This window comes from Gallinula chloropus (assembly GCF_964237585.1).
Source record: "Gallinula chloropus genome assembly, chromosome: 19".
Taxonomy (NCBI): Eukaryota; Metazoa; Chordata; class Aves; order Gruiformes; family Rallidae; genus Gallinula; species Gallinula chloropus.
The window spans coordinates 1,060,543-1,075,663 of record NC_140104.1 but is presented as its reverse complement, the minus strand read 5'-3'; the positions used below and the strand labels follow the sequence as shown (position 1 = coordinate 1,075,663).

General features: G+C 56.8%; 1 protein-coding gene across 1 annotated transcript in view; it reads left to right on the top strand.

Moving 5' to 3' along the window:
* CUX1 (cut like homeobox 1) overlaps positions 1–13,019 on the top strand; it is a 275,245-nt gene extending 262,226 nt beyond the window's left edge. Inside the window, exons 16-23 of the mRNA XM_084272882.1 lie at positions 480–546; positions 2,259–2,371; positions 3,024–3,140; positions 5,362–5,445; positions 5,867–5,923; positions 8,453–8,533; positions 11,097–11,161; positions 11,641–13,019. Of these exons, the coding sequence (XP_084129008.1) occupies positions 480–546; positions 2,259–2,371; positions 3,024–3,140; positions 5,362–5,445; positions 5,867–5,923; positions 8,453–8,533; positions 11,097–11,161; positions 11,641–11,701 (645 nt within the window). The 3' untranslated portion in view covers positions 11,702–13,019. The remainder of the gene's footprint in view (positions 1–479; positions 547–2,258; positions 2,372–3,023; positions 3,141–5,361; positions 5,446–5,866; positions 5,924–8,452; positions 8,534–11,096; positions 11,162–11,640) is intronic.
* The last annotated feature ends 2,102 nt before the right edge of the window (positions 13,020–15,121 follow it).

Sequence of the window (15,121 nt, the reverse complement as noted above, 5' to 3'; positions counted from 1 at the left end):
ACACTCGGCAGCAGGCAGGGACCACCACCCCAGATGGCCCCAGGGGTTGCACCTCCCCGATGGAGGGGCTGACAGCAGGCATGGGAGCTGGTTTAGCACCTCCTCTTCTTCCCCTCCACCACCACACCCCCACACCCCCACCACCACCACCCGTCTTTTTTTTTCTCCTTTGTCTTTCCATCTCACAGCTCACCCAGCAGAAGGTTCATCCTGCCCATGCAATGGGACAGTGTTGGCCTGAGAAGGGGGTGGTGGCATCCAGGGATTATCCAGCCCTTCTCCTTCCTGCAAAACGGTGGGATTGGAGGGCTGAACACCAGCTTCTCTGTGTTGTCTTTGGCTTGATCCTTGCAGAGTGTCTGTTCAGCAGCAATGCTTCCAATGAGCGGATGTCGGGGCAGCAGCAGGACCCAGGAGGGGTTCGGTTTGACCTTCAGGCAGGTGGGAAACACTTAATCTCTTCTGCTTTCACTGCCCAGGGTGCAGCTGTCCCCAGCCTGGAGAAGATTCCTGAGCCCATCAAGGAGGCCACAGCACAGTTTTATGGTGAGACGCAGAGCCCACGCGCTGAGGTGCTGTCGGGGTCCATCGTGGTGGCACGGGCAGGGTGGTCACCTCTCCAGGGATGGAGGCATGAGGATGCTCCTGAGCAGGCAGAGACACCTCCTGCTCAGCGTGTCCTTCATTGGGGCTGCTGGTGGGTTTTGCATGCTTGGCATGGTTTGCTGGTGCTCCAGCAGCTCTGAGACAGCACAGGGGGCATGTGCTGGGCCCAGCACCATGCTGAGCTGGTGAACCCAGGCTGAGCCAAACACCCTGCGTTCAACTCCTGCTCTTCCCACACCAAACCCTCTCCAGAGCCAACAAGCTAAATATTTTCTTTAGGCTGGCTCCTGCGCTGAGGTCTGCAGGAGAAAAGCACTCAAACAAACAGCGACGTTTGGCTCCTCTGGAAGAAAACCCACTTCCTTCCCTTTTCCCCTTTTTTTTTTGGGGGGGGGGGGGGGGTGTTTTTTGTTTTTAAAGGTTTTGAAAACACACGATAAACAATATCACAGCAACAGTCCCACCAAGCCAAACAACCTGCAGCCACCCATCCTGCGCTATGAATAGCTCCTCTGTGCAGCCCGTTGAGTCACGGCCTCGGGGACGCGTTTCTCCTTGGCTGCGGATGCCTCCTGCTGCCGGGAAGGCAGAGCAGGGAGGGGTGGCCACAGTGCCCCCCCCCCACCCCTGAGCACCTCCAGACCCTCATCACAGGGGGGAGCGGCTACACAGGGCACCCACAAAATGGGGTCACTGGGTGCAGCAAGCTGGTGATGGCTGCGGGAGAGCAGCCGCTGATTCGCTGGGGTGGCTGAACGAGGAGGAAGTGCAAACTGGGGTGACTGGTTGTCAAGGAGGGGAAGGGGCAGGAGGTTGGGTGGATGGAGGGGCTGGTCGTGGCACTGGGTCTTCCCTTTGGGCTACAGCTGCTGCAGAAGCTGCGGGACACAGTCATGGCAGGGACTGGGGGCACTGGGGTCACGGGAAAGCACCAAATAATAAATCTGGTTGTCTCTGGGGGGTGAACCTGTTCATTCGTGGGATAAGTCCCAAAACATGAAAAAGAGCATAGGAACTACAGACAAACAAGACAGGGATCTCCCAGAGAGAGTCCAGCCAAGGGCTACGAAGGTGATTAAGGGCCTAGAGCATCTCCCTACGAGGAAAGGCTGAGGGAACTGGGGCTGTTCAGCCTGGAGAGAAGAGACTGAGAGGGGATCTGATCAGTGTTTATCATTATCTGAAGGGTGGGACCCAGGGGGCCATGGACAGCCTCTTCTCAGTGTCTGTGGGGACAGGACAAGGGGTGATGGGCTCAAGTTTGAGCACAGGTTGTTCCCCACCAATCTGGGGAAGAACTTCTTCCCGGTGAGGGTGAGGGAGCCCTGGGACAGGCTGCCCAGGGGGTGTGGAGTCTCCTTCTCTGCAGAGATTCCAGCCCCATCTGCCCACAAACCTGTGCACCCTGTCCTAGGGACCCTGCTTTGGCAGGGGGTTGGACCCCATGGGCTCTGGGGTCCCTTCCTGCCCCAACAGTTCTGTGAAGCTGTGAACTAGTCCCTGCTCATTAGAGCTGTGCATGGGAGTTCATCTGCCAGGGCACCCCTGAGGTCCTGCAGTGTCGGATGGGGAACCTCGAGCAAGCCCCACTTGCTCTGGGGGGGTGGTGGGCACCTGCTGGGTCCATCTCTCATGCCAAGCCTCATCCACAGGTCACACACCATCACCAGGCACCTCATTCCCCGAGGGGCAGGTGGACTCTCTCCTCTCCATCATCTCCAGCCAGAGGGAACGCTTCCGGGCCAGGAACCAGGAGCTGGAGGGGGTAGGTGGGGTGGGGAGGGCGGCCGTGCGGGGGCTGCCGCCTGAGGCTGGCTGCTCTAATGACCATGGGGAATTCATTATCCGCGGGACACAGGCAGCCACGGCAACCCAGAGAAAAACAGATCCTGCTGTTAGCAGGACCAAAGCCCCCCCCAGCCCGGGGTGCTGCTCTCCTTCAAGGACAGGCCCCAGCCCCTGGCATCTCGCAGGCGTGCCTGGCCATCCAGCACAGCACTTGGGAATGAATATAAAGCACCCAGGGAACATGGTTTGGGGTGAAAACCCAGCAGCTCTGCAAAGCAGAGACCAGCTCACCATAACCTCGTTGAAGGCAGCAGGTTGCCTTCGCACAGCCCATGGGGCCGGGTCTCAGCCCAAAGCCACCCACAGTCACCTGGGCTGCCCCGGCCCTCCTTTGGCCATGGAGGGACCAGTTTCATTACTGGTTCAGGTCTGGGGGCCCTGTTGAGCAGCAGCTGGGACAATTTTAACCTGGGAGCAATTTTAATTCAAATGGAGGTGGATTTTAATTCCTGAGGAGGGACTGAGCCCTGGCTGGATGCTGCACATCAGCCTCTGCTTCTGCGCCCCACCGGGTCAGACCCAGTCCCCCCGCAGCCAGCTGCTGACGGCCCCTTGCTCGCCCCGTGCAGGAGAACCGCATGATGCAGCACACGGTGCACGCCCTGCAGAGTGAGCTGGACAACCTGAGAGCTGACAACATCAAGCTCTATGAGAAGATCAAGTTCCTCCAGAGCTACCCTGGCCGGGTGAGTGGCTGGCTGTCTGTCCTCCAGCTGGTTTCACATGGACAGGCAGACCCCAAACATAGACCATTGCCCTCTGTGTACCAGAGTAACAGGGAAACAGCATGTTACCCACATGGACCTTGCATGAAAATTGGGAAATGGGAGATAATTGGGGTGAAAAAGGGTGCAGCACTCTGTCTGGAGGAGCAGGTGCCCAGCCCTCTGCCAGGAAGGTCATTTCTAACTGTGCTGAAGGGTGTCCTGCGTCTTTGATGCCAGAAGCTCAAATTTCCTCCCTAAAAGAGCTGGTACAACCCCCTTTGGTGCTGGGTGCTGGCAGGATGATGCTCCAGCAGGCAAGTTGACAAAACTCCTGCCTGAGGAAGCAGGAGGTTAAACTGGGACCTCCTGCACTAAATCCCTGCAGTTAGAAGGTGGAAAACAATTCCCCATCATACGATGCTGATTTCCCACTGCCCTGAATTTCTTGTGGCTGGCAGAGCAGGCTGCTCAGCTTCCCACTCTCCCAGGCAGCCAGGGACCATCCCCAGAAAGAGCATACACCAGCCCAAAGCTGTCCCAGTAATCCCAGCAGGAGTTTGGGGAGTGGAGGGTCAGACTTTGCTGAAACCCGCTCTGCTCATCCTGTGCCTGTGAGGGGTTTCACCCCTGGAAATACCTGGGGTTTCAGGGTGCCACCCTGAACTGCAGCCACTTCCTTGGTTGGAGCTGGGCTACCGTGACCTCGGGCTTTCCTCAGAGCTGCAGAAGCAGCAGTGCCAGGGGAAGGGGTGTCGGTTTGAGCGCTGGCTCCTCGCCCTGCCCGCCCTGCCGTCCTCCCCCAGAGCTGCTGCCCTTGCACGCTGCCTGGACCGAGTCCGGTTTATTGCTGGATATTTTAATAACATTTGGGGATGGGAAACTCCTGCAGCCACGAAGAACCTTATTTGGCTCTTTTATTTATGTCTCAGTGATGACGCTGGGTCGGCCCCTCTGACATTTTTGCCCGCTTCTCCCACGGGGGATCATATCCCTGTTTATCTGCTGCCACGAGGCAACCCCTGAATGCCATTCACATGACCTAAAGAGCAGAGCCCTCCACGCAGCAGCGCGGGGCGTTGCATAATTCACCACCTAACCAGGCATGTGACACATTAAAAATAATCATCAAAGATCATTCAGTAAGGCCAGGCTGCAGCGAATGCGTGGCCCCTAAATCGGGGAGCTGGTCTCATCGCTGGCTCCTGGCTGCGCGGTGACCTGCGGATCGTATTGCGGCGCGTAAGGGCATATTTGCTAAAGGTCTGTGTGCCACGGGCTTACCCACAGGGAAACGGAGCCACCGGGCAGGACAACCACCAGCACGTAGTAACGGGCCCGGTAAATGTCAGCAGCATCAGCGTGCTGGTGGGGCAGAGCTGGGGAAGGCTCGTTTCGGGAGGAGAGGGATGGATTGGTATGGAAGTCGTGGAGCAGGGATGTGCGAGCTGGGAGCTCAGGTTCACACTGGTCCAGCATGTGCTGTCTCCAGGCTGGTCCTGGGTAGGAGTGATGATGAGGCATCTGCAGCCCTCCTGACCTGCAGAGGTAGCGTTGGAGAAGGGAGGAGCAGGAACACTCAGGCTGCATGAGCATCCTCGGGGCTCACTGCTGTTGGTCCAGCTGCAAGGCTGCACCAGGGGAACCCCTGTCCAGGGAGCTGTTTGAACCCAGCCTGGCTGAACCGACCTAAATCTTCCACTCCTTTCAAGGAGCTGCCTTCTCTCTCCTTGCCCCTTGCCCAGCCAATCAGAGCTGGATGTTTAATTGCTGATTTCCTCCTCCTGAACCGCTGTCTCCCTCTTACCTGGCCCAGCAGCAGAGGGCTTCGGGTGGGATTTGCAGTGGCCCAGGTGTTTCCCAGTGAGCTCTCAGGGGGAACACAGGTGACTATTATTTCATGGAAAGGACATAAAATAGGGGCTGCAGGTGGAGACCCTATGGACTTTGTTAAATAGCTCCTGCTTCTCCTTTTGGAAGGGCACTGATCCTGCTGGTCCCATGGTCAGCTCTGGGCTGTGCTGCTCCATCCTTGGGGGGCATTTCTTCCAAATGAGCAGCTCAAAGAAGCCCGGGGAGGGTGGTCTGGGGCCCTGTGCTGTGTGTCCATGCACTGCTTACACTGGGACACACACACAGAGGTAAGAGGCAGCCACACCAGCACAGGCACCTGCTGTCTCTCACCCTGCCTTTGCTTCTGCAGGGCGGCAGCAGGGACGACACCGAGCAGCGCTACTCCTCCCAGTATGAAGAGCGCCTGGACCCCTTCTCCTCCTTCAGCAGGAAGGTATGAACAGCCCCCAGCACCCCCCTTCCACACCAGCCCCTCCTTCTGCCGCGGTTTTGTCCTGCAGTCCGGGTAGGAGCCAGCCAGCCGTGTTCTGGTGTGGCAGAGCACAGCTGCTCCTGGCGTGGGGAGGGAGGAGGCTCCCGAGGCTCTCGGGAAGCACCTCGCTTTGCTGGGCTGTGTCGAAGGGAAGGAGCAGCCATGGGGTGGGGCCTCTTGGGGGAATCCAGGGGCAGCACTCTGGCAGCATAATGCATGCTCGTGTGCCACACACCTTAAAACACAAACACAGCCACTGTACATCCGTGGTGTGCCCAAGGCTGTGTGCACATCCCAAGGCACAGAGCCCCTTCCCTCGCTCACAAACCCTCACCCAGCCCTTGAAGCGCCCGGCTCAGGTTCTCACACCATTTCCCTGCAGGAACGCCAGCGGAAGTACCTGAGCCTCAGTCCCTGGGACAAAGCCACGCTGAGCATGGTGAGTCCGCTGCTCCTGCCGTGCCACAGCCGGTGGTGAGAGGTTTTTACCCCAGTACCTGCACCAGGAAGGCTGCTGCTGCTGAGCTTGGCCCTGGGTGGAAGGCAGACCCCCATCCCTGCTCCCTGCACAGGGATGCGAACTGTACCAGGGCTGCTCTGGGGCTCAGTTTAGGAGACCTGGCTTTCCTCCCTTGCCTTTCCCTTTTTCCCCACTCCATCCCATGGGAGCTGCTGGTAGCTGCAGCAGCAGAGGACCCTTGCCAGGGCCATGGTGGGCAGGAGGGCTGCTGCTGCCACCCCTGGTTTTGGCTACCATCTCTTAGGGATGAATGCTACTCTCTGAGCTCAGATAGGGCCATTGAGAAGATCTGACTTATATCCAAACTTGTGACATTGGCAACCAGCTCTGGATGGGGTTTTGGCTGAGTTAACCCCTGCAACAGAGGTTAACATGGGAGGGCTGGTCTGCAACAGCCAGAGCACAGAAATATCTTGTAATAAAGGCAAAGTTGTCATTTGCATAAAAACCAAGCAAATGCCAACATGAATATGGATTGGGTGGCGTGCCAGCACCACGGAGAATTAATGAAAGGCATTTACAAAAAAACTGACTTAGGGGAGCTATTCCTTGGGAATATTTAAGAACATAATCTTGTTTGTTACAGCAGCCTCCACCGTGGCCATGAATAGCAAAGAAGATTTCAGCCCTGAATTGGTTTGGTGGGAGATCTGTGGGTTTTAATGGCAGCTTTGGGAAGCCCACGTGGTGGTTTGGGGAATGTGCTTATGTCCATAATGAATCCCTAGCTTTTACAGCAGGAATAAAAAGTTGCTATGTAGAAGGGTAGGAGCTGTCCTTCAAAAACTGCTTTTCTAGGCTGTGGTCACTCCAGACTTTGGCTCTTTTGAGGGGATGGACAGGAAGGTTTTCCCACTGGGACCCCCGTGTCGTGGGCCAGAAGGGATCAGATGTGGTCAGGGTCTGGCTGCTGTTCAGTGGCCGCTCCAAAATGAGGGTTTGAGCGTGACATGGCCCAGCCCCACAGCATTTCTGGGACCCAGTGAGCTCGGCCATCTCTGTGGGCTGGCGTAGGACTGGCAGAGTGGAGGGTAAGTATTTCAGGAATGGCTTTGCTGGGTAAGCCTGCAGCCCAGGTTACTAGTGAGGTTTGAAGATGCCCAAGGAATGTCTATGCTCCTGGTTCCTCTCCAAAACCCCTTGGGGTGATGTTTCTCTTGCAGTCCCTACTTTGGGGGTGCTTTTTCTCAGCCCAAGCAGTGCTACGTGCCTTCCAAGGATGCTCCTCCACCCTGTGGCCTCTCCTGCGGTGATACCCAGCCATGCTGGGGAGTGGCAGTGGGAGGAGGCAGCATGTGAGCTGTCATTGTGGGCAGGCAAGGAGAGGGTGAAGACCTTCCCTTAAATACAGATACCTGTGGCAAATAGGAAGGGCATCAGCCCAAGCTGTGGGACCCCAGGGACCTGCCCAGACCACCAGCTCCATCCATGAGCCTCTCCCTGTGGAGCAGAAGGGCTGTTACTGGGGAGACCAGCCAGGGGTCCAGCCCCATCTCCCAAAACCAATAGTCCAGCAGTGGCCAGCATCCTGGAGGACTTAAATTGTCCAAGGTGCTCAGCCCTGCAGCCTGGCAGGGGGTGTATGTGGCTCTCAGCATGCTCACAGCCTCACTGCTGCCAGCGCTGGGGGCTCCACACCAAGCTGAGCCCTTCATCCTGCTTTACCTGCCCGTTGCAGCCGGTGCTGGAGGACGCAGAGCCCCAGCACAGGACTGCAGTGGCATTCAGCTGAGCTGGCTGGAGGTTCACATGAAGGGATGCCAGGAGCTGGAGGGGTGTGTAGATCCCAGGGCAGAGTGTTTCAGGGATGACCACTTTCTGGGGTGCTTGAGAGGGGCTGCACTGATGCTGTGGGTCTGGCTACGAGACCATCCTGGGCCGTTCTTGGGGTGCAGCAGCAGAGCCAGGGTGCAGGGTGGCAGGGCCAGCAGTCAGGAGCACAGCACAGCAGTCACTCAGCCACCCTGCCATGGAGGCAGCGAGGGGACGCTGCAAATCACAAGTTCCTTGAGCTCATGAATTAAAAATGTGTGAGACTTAATTACTGCCGGGGTTTCTCTCCGGAGCGGCGCTGAGCCGCAGGCAGGCACCGAGCCAGGGCTGCCATGGGGGTGCTGCACAGAAGCTGGGGTAAAGGTGGCTCAAAACGAGCCCCCCAAGAGAGTTTTCAGTGGGGATGAACCACCTCACGGTTTGCAGCCCCAAATTCACCTTGGGGGCTGAGAGGATCTGCATTTGTGGTAGTCACCTCAAAGGAGAGCAGCTGCTCAGAAATGGGCACAGGCGGGTGGCAAAGCACTCTGTGCCCCCCTGCTCCCCCACTGCGGGTTTGCATAGGGTCTGGCACAAACCCCCATCCTGGGCAGGGTCTCTCCAAGCCTGTGCACTGAGAGGGCTCGTTTCCACCAACCCAAATTAAAAAGAGTTTCTGTTCTGCTCTTGCTGCAGGGGAGACTCATCCTGTCCAACAAGACAGCCCGTACCGTTGCCTTCTTCTACACCCTGTTCCTGCACTGCCTCGTCTTCCTGGTAAGTGTGGGGGTCACACAGGGGTGGGACCCCAGTGGAATGTCAGCGACCATCCCAGCCAGGGCCTGTTTTTGCAGGGTTAAGATACTGCACCAAGCGAGTGCATTGCAGCTGGGGCACCGCTGGCTCCGGCGCGGCTGGGAGCGTGGGCATTGCCCTTCAGCAGAGACACACACAAGCCTACAAATCTCCCCTCAGCTCTACGGGGTGGGAATGGCCACCCCTGGGTGGGCACACACCTGCCCCAGGGCCAGAGCTGGAAGCTGGCTGTGTCTTCGTGCCTGGAAACAGCCGTGGGGCCCCGGTGCCACCGTGCTGGGAGCTCACATGGGGTTTAGCATCTTTGCATGCAGGTCTGGTTCCCATCCATCATTAATTTTGATTCGTTCCCATCACTAATTTTGATTAATCATTGCAAAAGTAATAGCATAAGAAATTTTAGCACTAAAATGCATCCCCGTGACCTCACGTGTTTCTAGACCATGTGCAATTTCACCTGCCTGTTTCTGGGTGCATCCCTTCACCTCCTGCATGGTGGAGCTCAGCCACATTCGCTGCCTCTCTGGATGATGAGCTCCAGCTCTGCATTCCACTGTGTGAGCTCTGCTTCTCCCAGTGTTTCCCAGTTGCTCCATGGCTCTGTTTTCTTTCCCCTGGTTGTCCAGTTTTTCTAACTGTGCATTAGGGTTGGAAGTGAAAAAGTAGAGCTTTGGTTAGGAACAGGGGCTTGAGCCAGCCCAGAGTCTCTGGATGGGGGTACAGAATCCTCCTATATCCCTGCACAGTTTCTGGGGCTTCATTTATCATAAGGCCAATGGCACCCTGGCCCGTGTCAGGAATGGGGTGTCCAGCAGGAGTAGGGAAGTGATAGTTCCTCCTCTGGTGAGGCTGCACCTCGAGTGCTGTGTCCAGCTTTGGGTCCCTCGCTAAAGGAATGATGCTGAGATGCTGGAGAGTGTCCAGAGGAGAACAATGAAGCTGGGGAAGGGTCTGGAGCACAAGTACTGTGAGGAGCAACTGAGGGAGCTGGGGATTTTTAGTCCTGAGAAAAGGAGGCTGAGGGGAAACCTCATCACTCTCTGCAACCACCTGCAAGGCAGTTGCAGAGATGTTGGGGTTGGTCTCTTCTCTTGGGTGACAAGGGATAGGACGAGAGGAAATGGCTTAAAACTGCACCAGGGGAGATTTAGGTCAGAGATCAGGAAGATTTTCTGTACTGAAAGGGTTGTCAGGCATTGGGACAGGCTGCCCAGGGAGGTGGTGGAGTCACTGTCCCTGGAGGGATTTAAAAGGCATGTGGATGAAGTGCTTAAGGACATGATCTAGAGGTGGGCTGGGCAGGGTTAGGCTGTGCTTGGACTTGGTGATCTGAAGGGTCTCTTCCAGCCCAGGTGATGCTGTGATTCTGTGATTTCAGGGGAAAAGAAACCAACACCACAAACCTCAAAATAATAAATAATTAAACAATGAAACGAGATGAAAGACAAATCAGAACGGTGTTTCTATCCTGATCCTCCCAAAGTAAAACCAACTTTGTGTTATTTTGGTGAGGAAAGGAGCAAAGAAAATGAAAAGTTATGCATCATTAAACTTTAAAGCTCTAACCTAAAAAGGAAAATTCATAAATATTACATGGCTGGAATGATCTTACTTCATCTAGACATAAAAGGGCCTGAAATCCAGCACCCAGCGCTGCCTGGGCTGGGCACGCACTGTGTGTCTGACTGGGAACTGGACAAATCCTGTGTGATTTAGTCTGGGTGACCCTGCTCTGGCAGGGGGTTGGGCTAGATGAGCTTTTGAGGTCCCTTCCAACTCCAGATGTTGTGTGATTCTGGGATTCTGTGAAGTCTGTGGCTCTTCCATCCCTGTGGTGGGACCAACGTCCCGGGAGATGACGCAGCCTTCGCCCCTTCCCAGGCACTGCCTTCTGCTTGTTGTGATTTCAGTTACCCCTGCTCTGGGGCCTGCTGGAGGGAGTTTGTGGAGTTAGAGTATTTCCCCAGGGGAGAAGATAGCACCAGCTTGCAAACTGCCAAGGCTTTAACGCATCCACCTGGGACAGGCAGGCTTCTCCCTCTTCCCAAAACCCCAGCTCCTCAGACCGCAGCTTTGAAATGGAAACCTGGTGCGACAAAGGGAAAGAGGAGCCAAACAGAGCAGTGACCTTCCTCAGGCCTGCTCCCAAAACACATCTCCATCCACGCGCAGCCTCGGCCGCGCTCGCCTTGCCCCGAAGCGCAGCAGCTGCGGCAGCATCGCCCCCAGCAAAAATAACCCACCAGAGAGGGTCACCCTGACCCTCCTGGGGACAGCCCCCTGACAAGGTCACCCTGGCCCTCCTGCGGACAGCCCCTGACACACACACCAGGCTTCTCCACACTATAACTGATTTTACCCCGGGCATCGCTTTAGGTCTCTGCTTGATGCCCAAAAGCCACGGGCGGGTGTGCAAACCGCAGCAGAGACCTTGCCGGTGGCTGCAGGGACAGGGTGGCAGGACGAGGGGTGGCACAGCAGTGACAGGGGCTGGGCAGAGCTGACCACATGTCCTGTTTTGCAGGTGCTCTACAAGACAGCCTGGAGCGAGAGCGTGGGGAGGGACTGTGCTGCGTTCTGCGCCAAGAAGTGAGTGCCAGGGGAGGCTGGGTCCCGTGGGGTCCTGTGGCGCGGGAGCATCGGGTTTGGTGGGCAGAGCATGGGGGTCTGCAGCAGCGGCTTTTTTGGGCACTACTTTCAGTGCACCTCTGCCCTGCAAAGGAGGGCAGTGAATTGGGTTTTAAACCCTGAGTGCAATAAGGAAGGATGGGGTAGGGGGGGAAGGTGCATGGAGCTGGGCAACTGCCTGTCTTCAGCCAGGCATGTTCCAGATCCCCTCCCGTGAGCAGTTCCTGCCCGGTGAGGAAGACTGTGAAGCCAAACCTGAGTCTGGAGACCATGATCAAGCCCTGTGCCTTGACTCCAGCTGCCTGGAGCAGCTCCTGGGTGCTGCTGCCCACGTTGGGGGGGAAAGCATGGTGTGGATTATGGTGGCCAGTGCTCCGAAGCAGAGCGAAACAGCGCTTCAGACCTTGCTGGGAGCTGACGTGGCTGTGCCCTCTCCCCAGGTACGCCGACCACCTCCACAAGTTCCACGAGAACGGGGACACAGGCAACATGTGGCAGTGATGGATGGATGTGGCCCTGCTGGCACCGGCTCCCCTGGCACCCCACAGCAGGATCTGTCCCTTCGTTCCCTGCCCGCCGCTTCGCTATAGCTTTGCTTTCTGCTTTGTAGGATGGAGCTGATGATCCCTCCTTGCTCCCACCCTGGGGAACCCAAAGCCTCAGCAAACAGAGGGTTGGTTTGCAGGACACGGCACTTCCAGCCTGTCCCTCCTCCCCAGAGGAGGCAATGCCCTCCTGGTGTCCCAGAGAGCTCAGTCTTCACCCAGTGACTGAAAACAGCAAGATAAGAGCTATGCCTCGCAGAGCAATGTCTCTGTCCATCCTGTTTCAAGTTCAGCACAACACTGGGAGGACTAAATCTAGCCAGAAAATGAGGCAGGGGGAGAGACAACCTCCCCAGCTCACACCTTCAAGTGTTGTGATACTTGAGAGTTCCTCCTTTGCTCGGCTTTACTGGGTGACCAGAGAGCACGCAGTCCTGCGGGCTCTGAGAGGGCAGTGAGACAGTGGCAGGTAAAAATTAGCCATCCCCAAAGGTGGGGTTGCTCCATGTGTTGCCTTCTCACTGCCTCTCCAGTCACATGAAGCTGTTGCTCAGCTCCATGCTCCATCTGAAGGGCTTCTTGGGACCTTCTGCAGCACCTTCTATCACCCAGCTGAGCACCAGCAGATGCTCTTCTTGAACCAGAGTCCTCAGACTGGAGCAACTCAGGTACTCAGAATTCCATGGGCACAAAGGGAGGTGTTGCTGGTCAGGACTGACCTCACTGGGATGCTCTGGACCTTCTCCTGGCAGAGGTATTTCTGCTGAGCTTTGGTTGCCCTGGGGGGTGCAACAGCTTCACCCAGGCAGTACCTGCCTTGTACAGGGCTTTACTTCCCTTGTAGCTAATCTCCTTGACACCTGATCCTTTTTAGTATCAAGCAATTGCTGGTGGTGGGTTTTCTGGGTGATGAACTGCTAATTTGGGTTGATTTGGGGAGAAAGAAGTGATAGCAGAGGCTGTAAGGGTCCCAGCACCCCCTGTTCGTGCCGTGGCTGGCTGTGACCGCACGGCGCAGGAGGAGGTTGTTAGCTTGTTAGTGATCGGTGCTCCTCAATTAAAATTCCCCTCCGAAGACAGGAGAACAGTGCTGCTTCCAATTAATATTTGATTGCAGCTCCAGATCCATTCCCATTCCCGCTGCTGGGAAGCTGGAGCCGCTACCGGGGCGCGCAGGAGGCAGCGACAGGCTTCGCATCTGCCGCGGGCAGCCCGGGGTTATTTATAGGAGCTGCGGCCCGCGGCGAAATGTAAAGTACTCAGAGTACTCAGCAACTGAGGGGAGGGAGGGAGGGACCCCCAGGGACCAGCCCGCACCTGTCCCGCTCCGCACGGGGTGAACCGAGCCGGTCCGGAAGGGAGGCACCCACAGGGCCAGATGCCAGCGAGGGGCAATGGGGATGGGGGGAGAGGGGAGGGGGGGGGATGCTGCCATATGCCAGGGACCCCTTCGTCAGCTAATTGACTTTGCAATGGGGGAGATGAGCTTTTGCTGCCTGAAATCAGTGGCTGGGAAACGTGATCCTGGGAAGGGTGGGATGCTTGTAGAGGCTTTGTTAGGAAGGTTAAATTTGCTTTTTTTAGAAGCTCTGTGTGGTGTCTTGGAATTGCAAAACTTCTGCAGCTATTCACACTTGTACTCCTCATAAATGACTGAAAATAGCCGCTGAGTTCTGCGGGACAAGCGACAGAATAAACTTCGCCGTGCAGTGACTGGGCTGCTTTTGTGCTTTGCTTCCTTTCTTTTTTCTTTTCTTTCTTTTTTTTTTAGGACTTTTGATATTAAACAACTGAGAAATGTCCTGCTCGAGCCCGAGGGCAGAATGTGCAGCTAACTTTAGAAACCCATTACAACAGCTAAAGGCAGAGATGTCTCGCAGCACTGGGAAGGGCAGGACCCCTGTTCCCACGTGCTGGAGCATCACCCTGGCTGCTGCTGGACACCGGTGCCTGTGGTCCAGGAGAAAGGCTCCAAGTGAAGAAGGGACCATGAGGACAGAGGGACTTGGGCCCAGGCAGCCTCCAAAACCAGGGATACTCCATATATCCTCCTGCAGCTGTTGGTAAAGGCACTCAGGTTGAATACTGTGAATTTTTCTGGCTAATTTTGGGGGAGCTAGTCATGATCCTTCCTCATCCTCCTTTGTTCTTGCTTTCCCAACCCTGTGAGACCCCGGCACCCCCAGCCCGCTCTGCAGGCTCTGACCTTGGGTTTTAGCCACAACTTCCTTCTGCTGAGCCCAGGGAGTGCGAGGGCACCTGAGAGAGCCAAGAGCTGTGCCCCCCTCTGCAAGGGGCTGACAGGCAGAGAGCTGTGCCAGTGGTTTTGCAGCCCCCCCGGGGATGTTGGGGCTTCACTGCTCCCCTCACCCCTGGACCTGCCAGTTTCCATCCCTTGGACAGAGCTGTCACCTCCTTCCACCCAAAATATAAACAGCCATTCAGTGATTTGTCCCAGATTGCTTCCTGGGGAGAGCAGGGGTTAGTCATGGCGTGGTGTTTCCTCTTCTAATCTGGCTGTTTTGCAGCTTCCAGCAGCACCTACTGCTGCGGTAACACAGCACATGGACCCACCCCTCCTGCTTTGCCCTGGCACCGGCTCCTGGTGGGGCCACCCCGCACCGAGGGCATCCCAGCGAGCAGCGGCAGCGCTGGGGTACCACACTGCTTGCCCATCTCTGCCCCGGGGATTGTCCAGCAGCAAAGGGATGTCTGAGTGTCCTGGAGAGCGAACAACTGCCGCTCCCAGCGTCCGGCTTTGGCTGCCAAAACCCTCTGACCGGAGGCAGGGGAAGCCCGAAGCGGGAAAGGCTCTCGGGTCACCGCCTGCCTGGGGCTGGACGGAGCCTCAGCCAAGTTTTCGGAGCTGCTTTCTAGAGATGTGCTGGAGGTGAATGGCCCCTGCAGAGCCGGGGGGCTGCAGGGCTCTGGGGGATGCCATGTCTCTCTGGGCGGAGCAGCGTGCTCTGGGACAGGTGGTGAGATGCTCATACAATGTGGGAGACAAAAAACAATCGGCAGTTTTGGCAGCTGGGAAGATGCCCTGGGTGTGGGGAGGGGGAGGAGGGGACACAGCACCCACCCCCCACACTGGCACAACTGCAGCACCCACCACAGCGAGTGGTGAACGTGCCAGCATCTCCCCGAGGGCCCTGATGCTGCTCCCTGGGCACCTCTATAGATCCACACCCCCCTATGAATGCATGCACCCCCCCAGCCCCACAGAGACCTGCACCCTCCCTGAGCCCCAGCACCCTGAGCCCCACTTTCAGCTGGATTCAGAGAGCATCCCTGGAGCATGCCGCTGCCTGGCCGTGTCTGGGTTCCTGCCTGTCTTAAGAGGTGGGTGGATTTCTTTTTGCTAATTTGATTCGAA